Source organism: Quercus lobata, chromosome 1 (genome assembly GCF_001633185.2).
Source record: "Quercus lobata isolate SW786 chromosome 1, ValleyOak3.0 Primary Assembly, whole genome shotgun sequence".
In the NCBI taxonomy this organism is placed as follows: domain Eukaryota; kingdom Viridiplantae; phylum Streptophyta; class Magnoliopsida; order Fagales; family Fagaceae; genus Quercus; species Quercus lobata.
This window is the reverse complement of record NC_044904.1, coordinates 31,096,080-31,116,668: the sequence shown is the minus strand read 5'-3', so window position 1 is coordinate 31,116,668 and position 20,589 is coordinate 31,096,080. Positions and strand designations below refer to the sequence as shown.

Genomic DNA, 20,589 nt, shown 5'->3' with positions numbered 1-20,589 from the left:
AACTAGACATTTCAATTTCTTATTAAAATAAAAGGAGATTATCCATTTAAAAAACTATTTGAGATAAGTGAGACCCAAAGAAGATAATTGATAAAAGTAAAAATTTTAAAAGACAGTAGAACCTAAAAAGTATTTACATCCCTCCCAAAACCCTTGACTTTGACTAAAACAATAGATTTTATTTCATTCTTATTCTTTAAAAAAAAAAAAAAAAAACATTTTTTTTGTGTTTTAAAAACTATTTTTAGAATATAAACCTATCCTAAGCATTTGATTGACCCAACCAAAAAAGCGATCCAACATAGAACAACCTTCTTCATACAAAGAGAAAAAAAAAAGGGAAAATTGGGATGGTAAAAATATATATGTGGTTCCACGACCACGTACAATGGAAGCCATGAGCGAAAAAAGAATGTTTATAAGAAAGCCGTTGTAGAAGAGCTAGACCATTAGAAAAAATATATGGTTTCCATTCTTGGCTCTTTTAACCACCACTTTCTACCATCAAAATTAGGGGAGGGGGTTGGGTAAGGTTTGGGGTTTTTTTACCCAAATAACCTACCCAGTTTAAGAAATCCTCAATGGCTCAATCCAATCCTTGACAGCTCTAAAAATCAATGTAACTTATATGTTGGTGTTTGGGTCATTTTTTAGAAGAGCTAATAAATAAGGCCCATTGACCTGGGTTCAAAATAATAGGAAGTTAAGCCCACTATTAACTCTAGTATCACATAGAGGCTAGTGATGCGTAGCAAGAAAGATAATGCATTAAGAAAGCTCTTTTTATCCTTCTCTTCCTAAGAACTAAGGCTTTTGATTGTTGGATTTTAGGAAAAATGGCAACCTTGAGTGTTGTTCTTGATTGGATAATAGGATTAACTGCTTTAATGATTATTTTGGGAAAATCTTTGATCAATCTCACGTTCTTGGCTTTGCCGGGTTGAAAAAAACCCTTAGGAACCTTATTGAATTTGTGGGATGCGGTCAGAATGCATTAGAATCGGCTAGCCTATTTATTTTAGCTTATGGCAAATATTTTAGCTTTAATTAGTGTCTATTTTTGAGTTTGTGGCCGGTACATGGTTCTACTCATAAGCCTTAAGCTTCTACAATTGTTCCAAGCTCACTTTATGAAGCCTCGGTTAAGGTTCATGAATAAACCTAAATAGGTTCATTCTTTATCCTCCAAACTCACTCTTTCAGTTTCCCATTAAAAATACATGACCTTGGGTCATGTATAAAATAAAAAGGATATAAGTAGAAATAATTTAGGTTTGGCATTTTGGGGGGTTTGTAGTGACCATAAACAATTGGTTAGGTTCTAAAAAAAAAATTTCTCTAATTAAATTCAAACGCATGACTGGATTGAATATACTTCTTCTTGGGAAAATTAATAGTGTTGGGGTTGTATGGCTAATATCTATATGTTTTAATTTAATTGAGGACCTAATGCATCGTACCAAAGCAATCCTATCTAAGATTTTTTTTCCTTAAAAAATTTTTATATACATATTATAAAGGGATTTTCATCCATAATTATAATTAGTTTAATGTTTTAAGGTGAATGTTTCAAAAAAAAAAAATGTTTTAAGGTGAATAAGTATAAACAACTAGCAAGTCCCACATGATTGCCAAGCGGATGCAGTCATATTTAAGTCCCACTCCCGGAATCATGGACTTAAATAAAAAAGAATGTGAAAAAATAAACAATACTGTATAATAATATAAAAAAAGAATTCCTGAAAATTTATATATAAACAAAGAATCTACATAGATTTTATTGGAGAGAGAAATCAATTGTTTACAACACCAAATAGAGGAGTCATTATTTTATGGGAGAGGTTTGTATCCAGTGGTCAATTTCATTGAAGACGCTAAGATACAAACATGTAATCAAAACTAGACACCTGGCTGCATCTCAACGTGTCCAGTGGCTAGTTCCACTGGATACAAGCACAACCCTTATTTTATCTACTCGACCAATCACGGTGATGGATGCTGTTCAATAATATATCATATAATCTTGGCTATGAAAAGGATGACTGTTTAACTTCATTCCCACTTCCCAGAATGATCAATACCATGAAGATGACTGTTTAACTTCATTTAATAGGAGCTCATGATCCTTTACCATCTTAAGCCTTCCACATACTCTTTGTTCAGCTACGTTGGTGTCTCCTAGGCTCTCTTCTATACATATGTTTATTTCTCCCATTAGCTTCAAGATATTCTTTTCTGTTTTCCTCATCTTTCAAGACTCCATGAAAATTTCATCTCAATAGATCATGCGTTTCTGCTTCTATCAAATGCTACGTAAATCTTCTATCTTTTCTTCATCTTTGTAGCCAAAAACAGGTAATCCTACAAGCTTCATAGCCACAGGTTTCAGTACTACATATTTCACTTACAGATTTCTTGAAAGTCAAATATTGTGAGATCTGGTTCCTATCACTTATAGATCTCTTTATGGATAATCTTCCTGAAGACAATCATGAATTTGTCCCGGATCCTTTCCTTCCAAACAATACACAGCATCCTATTGAATCAAGTCCATCTATGGGCACAAGCCTTGGGGGAGAGCCCTCATACACGAGCTATCCAAGTGTTCTTCTCAAGTACATAAATGAGATGCTTATGGAAGAAGACTTGGAGGCTAGGCCCCGCATGTTACAGGACAGTCTAGCCCTCGAGGCTGCTGAAAAATCATTCTATGAAGTCCTTGGTCAGGAGGATCATCCATTAACTGATCAAAACAACGAGTGCCCAGATGCACTTGTTGCTGGGAACAGCAGAACTCATATCAGTAATAGCTATTCTGTTGCTGACAATTTAATCAAGTCTAGTTGGAGTCATGATCAAGGGGAATCCAATTCCTTTTGTATACAAACTTCTCTTATTGACTCTCAAAATGAAAACCTTTTGCTACCTAATTCATTTAGTGAGATGCATTCATTTGCACAAGACAAGGGAGGGATGGGCATAGCAGTTAAGTCCATTCGACATGGCAAATATGAAGTCTTTGATTTGGAAAGCATCCCACCAGTGCCTCCAAAGTACACCCAGGGTATGGTGGGCAAGCAAGAGAAGAGCTTCACCTCACCAAGTGGATCAAGAGGAAATAAAAATCATCAGCGTGAGGATACTGACAACCTTGAAGAAGGGAGGAGCAACAAACATTCATTGGTTGATGCTGGAGAAGTTGATTCTGAGCTGCTAGAGAAGTTTGATAAGATATTGTGTTGTCCTGGTGGAGACAGCGAGTCTGCATCAAGTGCTCTTCATAAATCTGGAGGAAATGGAGGAAGAAAAAAGTTGCAACACAACAATCATTCAAAAGGATCTCATGGTAAAACAATGCTTTCCAAGAATGAAGGTAAAAAGGGGGTGATAGTAGATTTTTGGGGTCTGCTAACTCAATGTGCACAGGCTGTGGCAAGTAGTGATCAAAAAACTGCAAATGAACTACTCAATCAGATTAGGCAACACTCTTCTCCCCTTGGAGATAGGCACCAAAGATTAGCCCATTACTTTGCTAATGCCCTTGAAGCACGCTTGGCTGGCACCAGGATCCCAGTTTACACACTCCTTGAAAGTAATGGGACATCAGTTGCTGATTACATAAAAGCTTACCAACTATGCATAACAGTATGCCCTTTCAAAAGGATGTCAAATTTCTTTGCTAATCAAACAATTAGAAAACTAGCAGAAGCACAGAAGGCAACAACACTTCATATTATTGATTTTGGCATTCTCTATGGTCTCCAATGGCCCTGCCTCATCCAACGTCTCTCTATAATACCTGGTGGACCTCTCAAGCTTCGTATAACAGGAATTGAGCTTCCCCAACCAGGCTTTCGGCCTGCAGAAAGGATTGAGGAGACAGGGCGTCGATTGGAAAATTACTGCAAGAGAATTAATGTCCCATTTGAGTACAATGCCATAGCACAGAAGTGGGAGACAATTAGATTGGAGGATCTCAAAATTGACAGGGATGAACTAACTGTTGTTAACTGTATGTATCGGTTAAAGAACATTCCTGATGAAACAGTGGCAATAAACTGTCCAAGGGACATTGTCCTAAACCTGATCAAAAGAATCAATCCAGATTTATTCGTGCTTGGGGTTGTTAATGGAGCATATAATTCACCCTTCTTCCCCACACGATTTCGGGAGGCACTCTTCCACTACTCTGCATTGTTTGATATGTTTGATGCCACTATGCCTTGCGAAGATCACCAAAGGTTGCAGTTTGAGGAAGAGGGAATTGGGAGGGGTGCTATGAACGTCATAGCGTGTGAAGGTTTGGAAAGGGTTGAAAGACCAGAGACTTTTGATAGATGGGAGGTTAGGACTGTGAGAGCTGGGTTCAGGCAACTCCCAATAGATGAAGAAGTAGTGCTGGTAGCGAAGAAGGCAGTGAAGTCAGAGTATCATAAGGATTTTGTCATATACAAGGATGGCCAATGGATGTTACAAGGATGGAAGGGGCGTATTAACTATGCTATTTCTTGTTGGAAACCAGCATAGGAGTTCTAAATGGTAATGCTCATCCAAGGTTAAGGTGTTTTGCTTTTGGCATTGAAACTAGTACTGAACTACTGATGCTTAGTTTGCATTCAGCGAATGTAACGACTATGTTTATCGCATTGCAATAAATATTTCCTTTCTTTCCTCTTCCTTTTTTCGATAATCTTTTCTTCTATAAATCAAAACTGTAAATATTGTTAGAGAAAAGTTAACATTGGTTTAAGAAGTATTTTTAGAAACTTTTTAAAGAAATATGTCATGACACCCTTTGAACGTTAAAATAGTGGCTATTACATCCTAAACTTTTATTTTAGTCAATTCACTCCATAAACTTCACACATTTGCCAAATTAATACGTACTGTTACGTGAGTGTTACGTTACATTCATGCTTACAAACAAAACAAAAATCAATTTCACTTGTTTGAGAGTGAGAAACTGGGTTTCAATTTTTTCTAGAGAGAGAGGATCTCCCTCAATGGAACCGCCATGGATCTTGTAGTCCATGGTACTAACAGCGACGTTCGTGGTCCCACCGCTCCCTGCAACAATAACAACTACCTTGATGCCTAAACTAATAAGCCATTGCAATTAACAGAGATTACAAAGACCAAAGCCTTCCAGTTTAAAAATTATCCATTCGAGACACAATTTCACGGCAATCAAAATGGTCACACACGGATTTTAATTCCTACGGTATTATTATTATATATGCAACGAGTGCAAAAGGAAAAATAGAAGAAGAACCAAAGCTTAGGTGATGTACAAATTGTAGTCAGATCTATGTTTTTTTTTTTTTTTTTTTTCCTTCAAGTTGTAACTAAAATCTCACACAGCTCACACCCAAAACCAGTAAGCTTTCAAATCTGAAATCTAAGCCTGTAGAATTGATGCATAGGTGGATGTTGTAGCATTAAGACTACTAACGACAAGAAGTTTAATGGCCATTGCCCCAACATTTAGAGAGTGCCAGAGAGTTTTTTTTTTTTTTTTTTTTCAATTGTTTATGGAAAAAGAAAAAAATTATTGATTTTTTTAACAATTTTTTATATTTTCTATAAAAAAAAATTATATTAAAATTTATTGTAGTGAAAAAGTAATCACATAGATTTTCTCCTAGATTTAAGGTATGTAAGACAACTTTTATTTATTTCTTTCCAGGCAAGCGGGACATAAACATCAATTTTAAGGCTACAATTAATTATTGTGAGAGAGAAGTACTAAGTACATAACATTTTTATAATATTTTTATAATAAATTATAAATGATTAGTTGTTATTTGTTTAAATTTGAACCTAATATTAAAAAATTAATATTGACTGTACACTTGAGATAAGAATCAAAGAATCTCATTCTTGTCAAATCCAAGTTTTATTTAGAATTAAAATATTTTTTATGTGGGTATTTTTTATTTAAATATTCAAATAGTTTTAATGATGCAAATAAAGAAAGGATTAGATTTATATTTTCGGTAAAGTCAACGTTAAGTTCGTGCAATTCTTATAAATAATTATAAATAAATAAAAAAATACGTGCAGATTTTTCTATGTTCAATAATTTAATCTTTCTATATATATATATATATATATATATATTTGACAATAATCTTTTTCTATACTTTGTGCGTTAAGCGTAGATAGAAGCCGCAAAATTTTCTCGTAAGGGTTTAGGTTTCTGCACATATTTTCTTTCAGGAACAGTGCCTGAAGTATGGGACTTGATGAAAACAAAAAGCTTATTGCGCCTGGCTTTGAGTTCTGACATGCTATCACAATAATAATAATGGTTGCTTTTCCGTAAGGCCATGTGCTTTAGGCAAGTAATGGTGACAGGTGGCAGAGATTAAAAAAAGAAAAAAGTGTTAGAGGAATAGTGTCCAGGTGTTTTTGTTTTTCTTCTAGTATGATATAGTCCAAAGAGTTTTAGCCTTATCTCTAAGGCATTAAAAAAGGCAGAAAAATGAAGAAGATACGTTAAGGGTTTGAAGGTTGGTTTAGAATCCATTTATTTCGTTAAAATTGAAAAAATTTTGTTGAAAGTAAAAATTAGCTAAAATTAAAAATTAGTTGAAATAATATAGTAAGACTCAGGAATAATACTAAAAAGTACAATGAGACCTATGAATAGTAGTAAAAATAAACTGAATAATAAAATAAGTTAGCAAAATTAATCATGCCAAACAAATACTAAGAATATGAGAATTTTTGGGTATGAGATATTAGTGGAATATTATTGGATATTTTTAGTAGTTTCTCTTTTGACTAGGTACCATTATAAGTTTTTCTTAATTATTTGATTATTGAGTAAATGATGCCTGAAAATTATTTAAGTGATATTTAAGGATTTTAGAGGAAGTGTTAGAGAGAAGTTCTTTTGTGGTGAGCTAGCTGAAGTAAGTAATTTTATCCTAATTTGTTTTATTTTGCTTACACTATTATATTTTAACTACTAAAATTTCTTTATAATTGTTACAATTTTATTTAATTTTTTTAGCTACATTGATTTAAAGTAAAGAATAAATAATTATCACTAATATATTTGATTACTGAATATATAATTTTATATATATTTATGTGTGGGGCCCAATAATTTGTGACCCTGACCCACTTTTACATTGGGACCTAAGGCCCGAGCCGAGGAGGGATATAGCCGAGGACATATAATAAAAGTCCAAGTAACCTTGAGACATGGTTGAGGATGACTCTATCCTCGGCATCCCCGAGATCCTCCTGAAAGAAAGGACAAGAACGGTATAGGAACAGTTTTGGGTAAAACCTAAAATATCTGCGTTGATAGAAAAAGGACCCCTGGACAGTATGGCGACAAAGGACAAAGGGAAAACTGCCATTACTGCCATTGACTACTCTACACCGGACAGGATCATACTCTTCAGCTTTTACAACCACCCCCAACCACTTTGGGTATGGGCTGATGGGACAAGTATCAATCCTGGAAAGTCGAATATAAAAGGAGAAGTAAGCAATCCAAAGAAGTGGCTGGGAGAAAAGGCCAAAAACCAAAGCCTCCCAGACCGTATCAAAGAGAAAGACTCCTCGAACGAACATGGTTTAATTCTGAATGAACACCATGACCAACCACCGTTCGGTGACCAAGCCCTAGCCTTTCAAACCCACGCTCTACAAATTATATTGTTTGGACCCTTAACGTACGAACCCAAATCATTTTAGGGTCATTGCAAATTGAGTCCTTATAATTGGCACCGTCTGTGGGATGGCTTGTGTGTTGGCACAGGCGGTGGGTTGAGAAAGTGCCCCCATCACTCCCAACAACCTGTGGTAGTGCTCTACAATAAAGTTCCATTAGGGGCTACGCTTCGAAGCGTCAGTAGCGCGGATGGTTCTGGGGGCTTGGCCGAGAGGCTAATCCCCCCAAACCAATATCCCACGGCTTGACCGAGGGGCTAATCCCCCCTACTTAAAAAAATATCTAAGTTTTGGACAGAACCAAGGTATTGTATGGTCTTCGGAATTAAACCTATGGGGAAACCAACTACTTAAAGAAATATCTAAGTTTTGAACAGAACCAAGGTATTGTATGGTCCTCGGACTTAAGCCTATGGGGATACCAACTACTTAAAAAGTTAAGTTTTGGACAGAATCAAGGTATTGCATGGTCCTCGGACTCAAACCTATGAGGAAACCAACTACTTAAAAAGCTAAGTTTTGGGCAGAACCAAGGTATTGCATGGTCCTCAGACTCAAACCTATGGGGAAACCAACTACTTAAAAAGCTAAGTTTTGGACAGAACCAAGGTATTGCATGGTCCTCGGACTCAAACCATGGGGAAACCAACTACTTAAAAAGCTAAGTTTTTGACAGAATCAAGGTATTGTATGGTCCTCGGACTAAAGCCTATGGGGAAACCAACTACTTAAAAAGCTAAGTTTTGGACAGAACCAAGGTATTGCATGGTCCTCAGACTCAAGCCTATGGGGAAACCAACTACTTAAAAAGCTAAGTTTTGGACAGAACCAAGGTATTGTATGGTCCTCGGACTCAAACTTATGGGGAAACCAACTACTTAAAAAGCTAAGTTTTTGACAAAATCAAGATATTGCATGGTTCTCGGACTCAAACCTATGGAAAAACCAACAACTTAAAGAGAATTCTAGATTGCTCAGACCTACAGGATGATTATATACTAAAAGTTGGATTAAGACCTAGACGGAATGAAGATCCCGACCTGTCCTTGGATCCTCAGTTCTAAGGGAATTGATGCAAACGAGCGTTTAAGTTCGGTACGATCGTGCTTTAATCCTCGGACCGGATGCCAAAAATGGCTAAGGCTATGAAGGATATTAAGAAGGTGACAAATCACCCTAGTACTTGGCGACCTGCATGGGTAGCTCATTTTGGGTTACCCCTCCTCGGATGATTACCTCCTACACAGTACCAAGCATTCAGCTGTCATCTTGGTTAGTCTTGGGTATGTAACCTTTTTCAGGTCGGCATTATTATGCCTAATAGTTTCAATAAGCTCGTTTTTTCAGGCCGGCATTATTGTGCCGAATAGTTTCAATAAGCTCATAAAAATATCTTTTTCTTAACAGGGGTTTCGGCCCTAAGTATCGTTCAGAATAAAAAAAAAAAAAAAAAAAAATCATATAATAGCACATCCATTCACAGCATAACTATTGCAGAAAAGAAAGAATACATAGAATAAAATAATGTCAATTTTTATTAATATAAAGAAATAGTACAGCATACAATAAGGGGGCTTAAACAAGCCTATACAGGAAGCTAATTACAAAAGCAAAAAAATATATATATATATATATATATATATACAATAAAACGACAAATCTTTTTAAACTCTGCTCCGGTAGCGATCGTGTATGAGAGGGTGACCTCTTTGATGGATGAGGAGAAGAAGAGGAAGAAGTAAAAGCACCAGGATAGATCCGGTGATGGGAAAGAAGAAGAAGAGGAGGCGAAAGGAGGCATCAGTGAAGGAAGAGAGGAAGAAGCAGGGATATTTAATCCCTGCGTCAGCCCTGACTCCTATCACGCAGGTGCCATATTAGCTATGCTCGAAAAAGAGCAAATGGTATTGATGATAAGCAACCCCAGCTCCGTAACACCAAAAATTTGATGCAATTAACACCTGCTTTGGATTTTGGCTGAAGGAAGAGGAAAAATATCTTGAGTCTCTGCCTACCCTGCCCTGACCGAGCCATCTTAAGTTTCGGAGGGACCCGGTGCTTCTGGAGAGGATGTGGATCCTTCACCCCTGCTTTTGCTTCAAACATATCACACTCTAAAGATTGATTATGCTGATAAGGGAAATTTTGAGTGTAGTTGGAGGTTTAGGACTCTAGAAAGACTAAAGGGTCTGTGCGTGAAGAAAGTGACCTCTTGCCTTGCTTCTTATACAAAAGGCAAGACTGGTGGCATTTAATCTATACAGGTTTCCAAGGAAAGCTCATAACGAGATAATTCCCGCTCAACTCCCAATACCGTTTACAAACTGTTGAATGGACGTCGCCTCGTGAAAGGAGCATATTAAAAACGCGCCTCGTACACTGAAACGGCAGAGGCACGACGTGAGTAAAACTAAAGGAATGTCTCGTAACCCAGCGCATTTTCTAGGCAGATGAAGAGACACTGACATTAATGAAGGAAAAAGCTAGGCAAGCCATGATACAGGCCCGACATCACTAAAACCCTCCTCCCCGACCAAGAGGTCGGGCAGCAGAATTTTGAGAGGCTATTGTGGGGCCCAATAATTTGTGGCCCTGACCCATTTTTACATTAGGACCCAAGGCCTGAGCCGAGGAGGGATATAGCCGAGGACATATAATAAAAGTCCAAGTAACCTTGAGACATGGCCGAGGATGACTCTGTCCTCGGCATCCATGAGACCCTCCTGAAAGAAAGGGCAAGAACGATATAGGAACAGTTTTGAGAAAAACCTAAAATATTTGCGTTAATAGAAAAAGGACCCCTGGACAGTATGGCGATAAAGGACAAAGGGAAAGCTGCCATTACTATCATTGAATACTCTGCACCTGACAGGACCATGCTCTTCAGCTTTTACAACCACCCCCAACCACTTTGGGTATGGGCTGATGGGACAAGTATCAGTCCTGGAAAGTCGAACCTACACGTGGACGTTGGATGAGGGGTACAGGCTAATATAAAAGGAGAAGTAAGCAATCCAAAGAAGTGGCTGGGAAAAAAGGCCAAAAACCAGAGCCTCCCAGACCGTATCGAGGAGAAAGACTCCTCGAACGAACATGGTTTAATTCTGTATGAATACCATGACCAACCACCGTTCGGTGACCAAGCCCTAACCTTTCAAACCCACGCTCTACAAATTATATTGTTTGGGCCCTTAGCGTACGAACCCAATATCATTTTGGGGTCGTTACAAATTAAGTCCTTACATTATGTATTTGAATGAGATATATTATTGTTTGAACTGTGATTTGATATATATGATTTTGGACAATCTGACTATATTTGACTCTGATAACCAACCAATGGGGGGGTTTTTCATTATTACTCTAATACCCAGCTAATGAGGGTTATTCATTAGTACTGAAACTAGTTCTATCTGGGGCATCACAAGCTTATCATATTTCTGGACCCAGCTAATGTGGGATATACATTAGCATGAAACTAGTTTCATTTGAATCTAATACTTAGGGGATATAGCGTGACCATAGTCATAAGGATTGTTAAGAATATGAATTATGTTTGAATATTTGAACTGCTTCAAGTCCTTGAAATTACTTATGTGTTTTTGGAACCTATTGTAATTATAGTTTTGATATATGGAAAACTAATTATTTTCTAATCCACCTATGATATATTTATAAGATTAAAATATTCGATCTATGTACAACTTATTATTTTACAGATCTATTTGCTTAGTAGAACTTATTAAGATTTGGGTTACTTATTGAGTTGTCAACTCACTCTCTCTTTCCCCTTTCAAATTCTGATCGGGAAGAGTAGCATGTGTTTGGGCTTCCACTAAGATGTGCATATGAGTGAAGTTTAGGAATCATTGAAATAAGATTTGGACTTTTATGTTTAATATTGTCTTTTGTTCAGACAATAGTCTCAAAAGATTTAGTTTATTTTTCTTTGTGATGTTGGAAGATTATTTTTTTGGAGATCTTTTGAGAATTGCATTATTGAAGACATTTTTGGATTTATTGATGAAATTTTCTTTGAGGATAAATTTTTAGTTATTAAGAAGGTTTTTCACACTTATAGAGTGCAAACTTTATTAGCTGTTGTCACGTGCCTAGCTCTTGGGTTTGGGGCGTGATAATAAAGTTACAACATATTAATCAAAGTTATTAATATTATATTCGTTTCTCATTTTGTTGATACCTTGGTATCCATACAGGAGTGGGATATATTATATTCTAAAGATAGTCTTTCTCTTTCCCCTGGCTGGTAACTATCAAAATATGACAATTATTAGATAAGCAAGCTTCATGCCCTCATCGAAATCATGCCTTCATTGAAATTGCATCAGGTACCATTCTTAGGTTTCAGCTTAGAATACAACAATTTTTTATAATCTTTTTTGCAATTATTATCTTGAGAAGTTATAATTGGAGTAATATCATTTTCATATATTTCATAATAAAATTAAAAAAAAAAAAAAAAAAAAAAAAAAAAAACACCATCACTTTCATATTATTAACATTCTTTTATTAAAACCAATGACTATGCAATATAGAATAAATTTGTATCTCTAAATTTAACATACTGGTATGTAAATCTCATTTTCTTACATTAGATTATTTCTCAATGCAAGATATGTCACGTGCAATAGAAATACCTACGCATTCACATCTGGCTCGTCAAATGCAATATTTAGCCTTAGGTTTACTTAATCCACCAAAAAACACCTCGCATCAGACTCAACAAAGTAACACAAAATTTTAGAAATGAACAATACCTCAATGAGCATTGTTCATCGCCAATGTTAAAATAAAATGTTTATTTTTTTTAATTTGTTCTCTTTGACCCCTCTCTCAACACCACTTTCTCTTATTGCCATTGACAACCAAAACCCACCTCTCAATCTCGTCATTTGGCTGCCTCAACCACCACCTTGAATCAGCGAGATATTTGTCATCCTTTGGCCATTTGGCCTCTACAACCACCATCTTTAACGGTTGCTGTTGATTTTGGTTGTTTGTGAAGGAGTTAATTTGGGTTGAGAGAGAGAGAGAGAGAGAGAGTTAGTGGGTAGAGTCGATCTGTGTTGAGGAAGGGAGACAGAGGAAGAAGAAAAATCAATGGTAGGGTTGATCTAGGTTGAGAGGAAGAGAGATGAAGAAAAAAATCAGAGAGTAGAGAGAGAAAAAATAGCAATAAATAATGAATAAAATAAATTTTAAAAATACAATATTGAATTTGATGTAGGAGTATCTACTATCTACAAATGAGCTAGTAAATATATATTTTTTTTAGACCAAATTTGACTAAAATGGTACTGAGGTTGATGCCAAATGCTCTAAACGCTATATATAATGCAAAGGGTAGCCATTAGAATAAAAACATCATTGATGTCATTCAGTGGTGTATGAGGAGAGAAGTGGCGGAAGTGGCAAAGTCTGTAGACCTTGAACACATCAGAGTTTATTTTAGATTTAAAAAAAAAAAAAAAGCGTAGTAGCTTTACACTGACCTCAATCATTGCCACCAAACAGCAGCCTATTTAAGAACCACCTTAAGTTTTTTACTTGCTTGTCTCTCAACATACCAGGGAGCTATATATATCCAGCTACCTTCATTTGGGTTTCAAAATCCAAAGCAGGAAAACTGCCTCCAAACCATCTTAATGAGCTATGCAGAAGATTAAGACATTCTAAAACAAAGTTCTATACTATAAAATTATGGATAATGCAAAACCAGATGGATTAAGTTGACCATCAAATATGTTGTTCAAGTGAAAAAATACGTTGGTGTTCAGCACTAGAGATGTAATGGAACAAAATAGTACAGTTCATCTAGATTTGAAAAGTTGACAGTAGCCATTGGTGGAAATATTCTATAACGCCCTAAAAAATTACACACCAGATTCCAAAAGGCTTGAAAGGAGCCTAAAAAGCTTTCTAAAATTAATGACTGGCTAGGAAAAATATCATTAACAAGAGAAGAGACTATAGATTCAAATTTTGCGACATCGAAGCAAGTCAGAAAGAAGTTCACACCATTGTAAATGTGAATGTTAAATATGCTCACCCTCATTTTTTATGAGACTTTGATGGTCTAAGAACACTCCAGTCCAGCTTTTCACCCTTTGCCTTTGGTTTCTTGAAGGAGCCTTTACTACTACTACTTGGTGATGATTGTTCACTACCTTGAACATTTTTTGGTGTTTTTTTTGGGTACTGTGTTTCAGATACTACTTCAGACTGTTTTCTTTTAAGGTCCTCGGCCTCGGAACTTAATTTATCAGTGTCTGAGCTCCCTGCTCTATCCGTTGATGATCCATTTTCTCTGTATGATCCAAATAGAAGGAAAAATATCAGTAGTGTCATCAGTGCATATGAGAATCACTTGTAAATGCAGTTTTCTTTAGGTATCATGTATGGAAGCCAAAGCACATAGCAATAAATTTTATCTTCAGATCCTTCATTATCTATTTGTCTGCATGGATTACTGTTTGAAATGGCGACCCAAATCTTGATTTTCCCCCCTTTATTTCATCCCAAATCCTACAATTCTTTTTTGCCATTAGGAACACTAAGTTCCTTACTATTTTCCAGTCTTTTTCCACCAAACCCTAACCCAAATTATTCAAAAATCTCAACTGTCCAGATCTGCAAGGTCTGATTTGGCTTTGTTCCTCTTTGTCCTACATCAACATCTCTCCTCTTCAAAATGAGAAATGTTATTATCTTTGTAAGAAACTACCTTTTGTAAACCAACTAAAATGGGTAACATGAGACGTATATCCACAATAAATTCAGACCCAAAAACTACATACGCAATCTTACCAAAACTGGAAAAGTACTTAGACTAAATATGTTCCTGAAATATATTATTATCCAACCTTTCACATAGGGGAGAAACTGTCATATACATTCAGAAAGGTATATATAATCACACAAACTGGGACAGTAATCAGCACAATTTCAACTCCAATGCAAACAAGATTATTCAACATTAATTAAAATTTTCAGAATTAAGGGATGTTTGCTACTTTGATTCATTATGCAAACTGGGTACAGTAATTGGCACAATTTTTAACTCCAATGCAAACAAGAACAGTTATTTAATATTAATTAAAATTTTCAGAACTAAGGGATGGTTGGTACTTTGATTCATTGATTTATTCACATGTTTTATGAAATGACCAAACAATCCCAACTTCACTCAACAATGCTTTATGCCTTCCATGCCAAATAAGGATTCTTCTTTTCAATTTTTATTGGCTCTACAGTTTCTATTAATTACAGCCCTAACATAATATAAAAAATTTCAATATTCAGATTATTGGATAGAAAAAATAAATTACTGCAATATTCAGATTATTGGATTGGTTAGACAACCTAATAGTAGCAGAAATGAACTGGGACAGTAATCAGCACAATTTCAACTCCAATGCAAACAAGATTATTCAACATTAATTAAAATTTTCAGAATTAAGGGATGTTTGCTACTTTGATTCATTATGCAAACTGGGTACAGTAATTGGCACAATTTTTAACTCCAATGCAAACAAGAACAGTTATTTAATATTAATTAAAATTTTCAGAACTAAGGGATGGTTGGTACTTTGATTCATTGATTTATTCACATGTTTTATGAAATGACCAAACAATCCCAACTTCACTCAACAATGCTTTATGCCTTCCATGCCAAATAAGGATTCTTCTTTTCAATTTTTATTGGCTCTACAGTTTCTATTAATTACAGCCCTAACATAATATAAAAAATTTCAATATTCAGATTATTGGATAGAAAAAATAAATTACTGCAATATTCAGATTATTGGATTGGTTAGACAACCTAATAGTAGCAGAAATGCAGCATGCATTGACAGAATGTTGCAACACTTTGCTCAACTTAGTTTAGAGCAACTTAAATATTTTTTATGACAATAATCTCAAAGTTTCACATTGAGTTGTTCAACAGCAAGGCAATATATTTTTCACGATATATTTGTAGGAATAACAAAAACATAAGATAATTTGAGAAGTGAACCCACCTCAAAGATATTCCTCCACTTTGACTTCCAGAAGAAGTGGCAGACACAGGGTTAGATGCTGCTTCATTCAGTTTCTATCATGACAAGGCTTTGCATGAGGAGAACAGAAGCCAAAATAGAATCACAGGAGGGGAATAGTCATTGGAAATTTCAGGTCACATGACCTTTATACTCACATCAATAGAAGGATTAAAGCTTTGAAATGACATGCGGCCATTAATTGCTCCAGGATGGGGATCACCTTCCATTATCACCAAACTGCAAGTATACAGACAACCATCCAAACAAAACAAGTCAAAAAAAAAACGAGCAAAAGCATGTTGGGAAATAGAAGTCAATGAGAAGGTCCTGTGGGTAGTTGCAGCTGTTTTATTTTTCATAGAAAATTAGCATTCCATTGCTTATATATAAGTTTACAATTCTTTTTGAATATTAGAGGAGATCAAACTGATGTTTGCAGAATATGAAGCCTATAAACACAGGATGTTCTTACTTTACAAAGGTCTACTGTACAATGTCTTGCATGTCAACCCTTTTTTAAAAAAAATAAATAAATAAGAACATTTATATTAATAAAAAAATCACTATACAATGACTGAAGGAGAGCCTTTGAAGCATACAAGCTTAATACTCAACCACTCTGTGAAAAAAAGGAATCCAAAAGGTCACATACATTTGAAGGTCTACATTCCTCTAGTAACATCCAAGAAAATATATTGACAAAAGCAAACTTTATTCTCTCAACAGAAAGCTCTTGTCCGTAAAATGTTATGCTTCTTTCCTTCCAAATGTTCCACACTAGACATGACGGAACTACTTTCCAAGCCCTTTTTTGTTTCCTTTTCTTTCAATTTTTTTTACGGGTGATAAAGACTTTTCGTAAAGAATGAACAAAAGTACAAGGGAGTAATCTAAGAAATATACAGGTTGTATATCCAATCCTTTTTTAAAATTTATTTTGATAGGTATTGCCAATGTGCTACAGTGGATTTCATAGTTGTATATCCAATCCTTATAAAAATACTAAAATAGTAATCTAGTTGCTCCTTTTTTATAACATTAAAAGCTAAATTGGATATCACAGGGCATACAAAGTCTGCAGAGCTGTGATACATGTCCAAATTGACTTCAAGAATATTATTAACAAAGTGACTTTAACCTATATCATTCAAAAGTCTTTTATTAACCCAACATCAAGCAATTTTATTCTTAATAGTCACTCTACCATCCACAAAGAGGGTCACCGATATGGTATATAGAAACTGCACTTCAAAAGGCTACAACTGTTTCAAATGCTAATAAGAAATTTGTGTTACCATCCCCAGATGGTGGGGTGTATGCATCTCAAAAAATAGTAGTCTAAAGATGTATACCGGATAATTTTTTATCAGCGACTAAATAGTGGAGATTTATTTATTTTTAACAATTAATACTGGGAATTGAAAATTCTGAACATGCTTTTATATGAATTTTCCCATTAAGAACCCATGAAGAGTGAACCCCATCTATCAACTTTCTCATTTACTAGTTGAGAAAAGAAGTGACATCTCATTAAAATTTTAAACATTATGGATGCTCATAATGTTACAACAAAAGGTGAAAGCAGGTGCTGCTGTCCTGACATAAGATAGAACTGCTAAGAATATTTAACAGAAAACTAATATTCTCATCGATCCCTCTAGGTAAAGAATACTATCCCATGATCTATATCGCTTACACAATGAGAGTTTTTGCTAGCAGCTTTCAATGCCAAGATTTAATTGTGCTAGTACGCAGATGTCCACATAATCTAGCTCCACAGAAACACTTGTAACATACAACATCTCTTATTGAGACTACCAACATGATTTGAAGTCTGAATACAGAAGTTGATTAAGAAGAATGCAAAAGTTGATTCAGAAGTAAAAATGGTCTATAAATGATGAAGAACGTATTGGGAAAAAATAGGAAATACGAAGCAGAATAGAAAATTGAAAAATCAATGCTTCATCACCAAGAGGGGATCATTATTGACAGTTTCTTCAAGTCTTGTCACCCACCTAAGATTCAAACTTGTTCCCCACCCTAGTCCTTACAAGGTGTCATGGGTTGACATCTCATCCATAGCCATCAAGGAGAGAGGTGTCTCATCCCCATTAAATTCATGTCCTACAAGGAAGAATTATGGTAAGATGTCATTCCAATGGACGTGGACACATCATTCTAGGCAGATCTTGGCTCTACAAACTAGATGTCACAATTTATGGTCGATCATATTCTTGCTCCTTTACACTTAACCCCTTCCAACCCAAGTCTACCACAAAAGGAAAGAAGCAAGAAGAAGGGTAAGAATCTTGGCTACTAAGGAAAATATTACAGATTCCCTGTTTTCCAATCTCCCAAATTCCTTTGGATTTATGATGTGTAAGCCATTCCCTTTCCCTTTAAAGGTGAAGAAACAAGAAATGTTTTTAATAGATACAATAGAATTTCAAACCATGACATCTGCTCCATGATGATTGCTCTTATCATCAGGCCAAGACACCAATTGGCTTTTGGTGTAAGCAAGATTCAAACCCCAAATCTCTTATTTGAAGATAAGACTTTACCAATTGAGCTAACTGAAAACTCACAAAAGAAACAAGAATTTGATCATTTGATTGTTACGTCTAGGTCATAGGGCCAAAGCCTACTTAGAATGATGTGTCCCAAAGCACATCACACCATGTTTCATCCTTTCAAGGAATAATTTGAATGGGGCCAAGGCACCTCTCCTTGATGGCTATGGATGAGGTGACTACCCATGACACCTAATAGGGACTAGGGTGGGGACATGTTTCAATCCTAGGCAGGTGACAAGACTTGAAGAAGTGACGTTAATGCAGCTTGCAGTATCAAAGATGTCGCAGAACGTAAATCCTAAGCTTCATTGCTTGAGGGGGCTTGGAATGACACCAAGCTAAGGGAATTTTTCATCAGAAAATTATCACTAAAAATGTAATGTCTCAAACCATTATTAAAGACTCTTAAAAGGCTTCAAGGATTACATGAGGGCACAATTCCATCCCAAAAATCCTCACTCATAATAAAATCCAAATTCAAAGTTCAAAATGTCAACTGATATCTAAATGAGAATATCTGAAAGAATAAAACTCTGAAGTAAATGGTGTCCCAACATGGAAAATACAAAATAATCCCTAAGTAGGAAAGAAAGTTTCCAGAGTCTGCACCAATAATTTATATCTCATTTTCTTCAACTTGTTTTCCGACTATAATCGAACTTAAATGCCTCACACAACCTTCAAGAAAAATGGTGTGAGATGCAGTTTTCAACTAGCAAACTCGTACCACCTATGCAGCCTATAGATCATGATGAGAATGAAACAAGGATATATGACCCATCATGCTATTTCAGATGATTGACAATATGTATGGTAAGATTGCCTACCAATCACCTCTCCCAAACCCTGTAGAATCAGGAGCTCTGCACACTGGTTACAACCTATTTATGGCATAAGGGTCCCTAGTCTACAACATCAAGGGGCTTAGCTTGCCATATAAAATGTCTTTATTGGTAAGATAAAGACCCCTAGTATAGGCCTTAAAAATGTCAATTACAGTATCGAATACAAGCACACTAAGAGCATCTGTTTTTAAGCAAGCATAAGGCTCCTTAAGAGAGCAAATTATGCGAAAACACCACTCCAAAGTAACAGCGTACACGTGGGTGATGGAGAACCAAAAAAAACCAGCTAAATTGCAATTATCAACCAGATCCAGTTCATAATACACAACCAGAAAATCCTATAATGATTCAAGATTTCAGAAAGGAAAAATACAACTTGTACTTTAATGTTAAAGCAAGCAAAGTTTTACGCACATCGAACTGGAATATATCCACATATACACATCACACCAAAAAAAAAAAAAGAACAGAAAAATCAAGAAGCACAAAACAATAGAGAGTTCTTTATAAATTATGGCAAAGAACAAAAAAGAAAGAAGAATACCACTTTCTATTCACGATACTAGGGGAACTGAAATTCCCAACAAGTTTGACCTCTTCTTCTTTCTTGGTATTTTCTTCTCTCTGAGCTGCCCTTTGCATGAACTATCGAAATAAAGAAAAGAACACCCCCAATATAAGATCATATGTTTACAAGGCTTGAAATTTATAACCAAAAAAAAAATTAGAGAATGCCCAGATAAATTTAAGTAAAACCCAGTTCAAATCCCAAGTGAGCTTATCTAAATTTTGCATATAGAAGCTAGTATGGAATGTCTCTTCAGGAAATAATAGCAAAGTTTGTAACTTTTTGTTTTACCTTCAAGTTCCTCAGAGTGCTGGAAATCTCACGCTTGGCCATTTTTTAGCTCCTTGGATGTCACCAGAAGTGCTCAACTTTAACTCTCTCTGTCTCTCTGAAATTCTCTCCTCTCCGTGGAAGAGACAAGGTTTCTGCTCCCTAGCTTTGCAATAGGGACAACAACAATGATTTTATTGCTGTTGTTACAGTGTTACAGTAGGTTTAGTATTGGGCTTATATGGGCCTAGCATTGGCCACTATTAAACCTAACTCTTTTTTTTTTTAAATAAACTCTGAATCCAATTTCTTGATTATTGTCTTGTTGATCACGTATGGGCCCAAGCTAAACCAAACCTGGCTCAACCCCAAAATCAAACACCAACGTTGACTTCAGCCTATACTACTAATTTCAGCGCCTAATAATACATAGCACTAGAATCCTAGGCCAACTTGGGTTTAGGTTGGTCCACTCCAACCGACCTTATATTGAAGGCACCCATATAAAGTTAAAATTGCATGTTTTAATTTCAATTAGTTCAATTGGTAAAGTCTCTAATAGTTAAATAAAAAAT

At 35.6% G+C, this 20,589-nt stretch overlaps 2 protein-coding genes across 2 annotated transcripts; one reads left to right on the top strand and one right to left on the bottom strand.

The window, feature by feature from the left end:
- Positions 1 to 2,466: 2,466 nt before the first annotated feature.
- Positions 2,467 to 4,527, top strand: LOC115952431 (scarecrow-like protein 30). The gene has a single exon (XM_031069608.1). The coding sequence runs from the start codon at positions 2,467 to 2,469 to the stop codon at positions 4,525 to 4,527; it is 2,061 nt and encodes a 686-aa protein (XP_030925468.1).
- An 8,888-nt stretch (positions 4,528 to 13,415) lies between these two features.
- On the bottom strand, positions 13,416 to 20,217 carry LOC115986639. Its single transcript, XM_031109860.1, has 5 exons — positions 20,036 to 20,217; positions 19,721 to 19,821; positions 15,908 to 15,989; positions 15,732 to 15,805; positions 13,416 to 14,017 (listed from the first exon to the last, which is right to left on the bottom strand). The coding sequence occupies exons 1-5, from the start codon at positions 20,075 to 20,077 to the stop codon at positions 13,762 to 13,764; spliced, it is 555 nt and encodes a 184-aa protein (XP_030965720.1). The 5' UTR covers positions 20,078 to 20,217; the 3' UTR covers positions 13,416 to 13,761.
- Between the last annotated feature and the right edge of the window lie 372 nt (positions 20,218 to 20,589).